This window comes from Pygoscelis adeliae, unplaced genomic scaffold (assembly GCF_000699105.1).
Source record: "Pygoscelis adeliae isolate BGI_AS28 unplaced genomic scaffold, ASM69910v1 Scaffold338, whole genome shotgun sequence".
Taxonomy (NCBI): domain Eukaryota; kingdom Metazoa; phylum Chordata; class Aves; order Sphenisciformes; family Spheniscidae; genus Pygoscelis; species Pygoscelis adeliae.
The window spans coordinates 205547-206206 of NW_008825305.1; the positions used below are offsets into that span (position 1 = coordinate 205547).

The 660-nt window shown below is 50.9% G+C and overlaps 1 protein-coding gene across 1 annotated transcript in view; it reads left to right on the top strand.

Annotated features, from left to right (window-relative positions):
- Nucleotides 1-375, top strand: part of HOXB6 (homeobox B6) — a 2431-nt gene extending 2056 nt beyond the window's left edge. Inside the window, exon 2 of the mRNA XM_009330147.1 lies at nucleotides 116-375. Coding sequence (XP_009328422.1) covers nucleotides 116-375 — 260 coding nt within the window. The remainder of the gene's footprint in view (nucleotides 1-115) is intronic.
- Nucleotides 376-660: the final 285 nt, after the last annotated feature.

Sequence of the window (660 nt, forward strand, 5' to 3'; positions counted from 1 at the left end):
CCTTTTTTTCCTTTCCCCCCCCCCCCCCCCGCCCCTTTTTCCCCCTTTTTTTTCCCCCTATTTTTTTTTTCTCCTATTTTTTCCCTCTTTTGTTTTTTTTTTGCGGGTGTCACAGGTTCCTCCTTCGGGCCCAGCGGCCGCAGAGGCCGCCAGACCTACACCCGCTACCAGACGCTGGAGCTGGAGAAGGAATTTCACTTCAACCGCTACCTGACCCGGCGCCGGCGGATCGAGATCGCCCATTCCCTCTGCCTGACGGAGCGGCAGATCAAAATCTGGTTCCAGAACCGCAGGATGAAGTGGAAAAAAGAGAATAAATTGCTCAACTCCTCGCAGCTGAGCGCGGAGGAGGAGGAGGAGAAAACGGCGGAGTGAAAGTATTATTTAAAACACACACAAGAGAAAAAAAAAAAAAAATAGAGGGAGTGAGTGAGTGTGTGTGAGAGCCGAGAGGATGAGGGGGGTGTGGGCTGGCTGCGAGGACAGGGAAAACCTGCACATTGGTGGGACAAGCCCTCTGCAGCAGCGGCAACAGCTAGAAAGTTTGGGCCACCAATGCCACGGACTCGTGTTCCCAGTGATCTGTCGTGTCCAGAAAAAAAAAAAAAAAAAAAAAAAGGCTTTTTGTTGCGGTTTTTAATTTTTTTTTTCCCCCCCCTC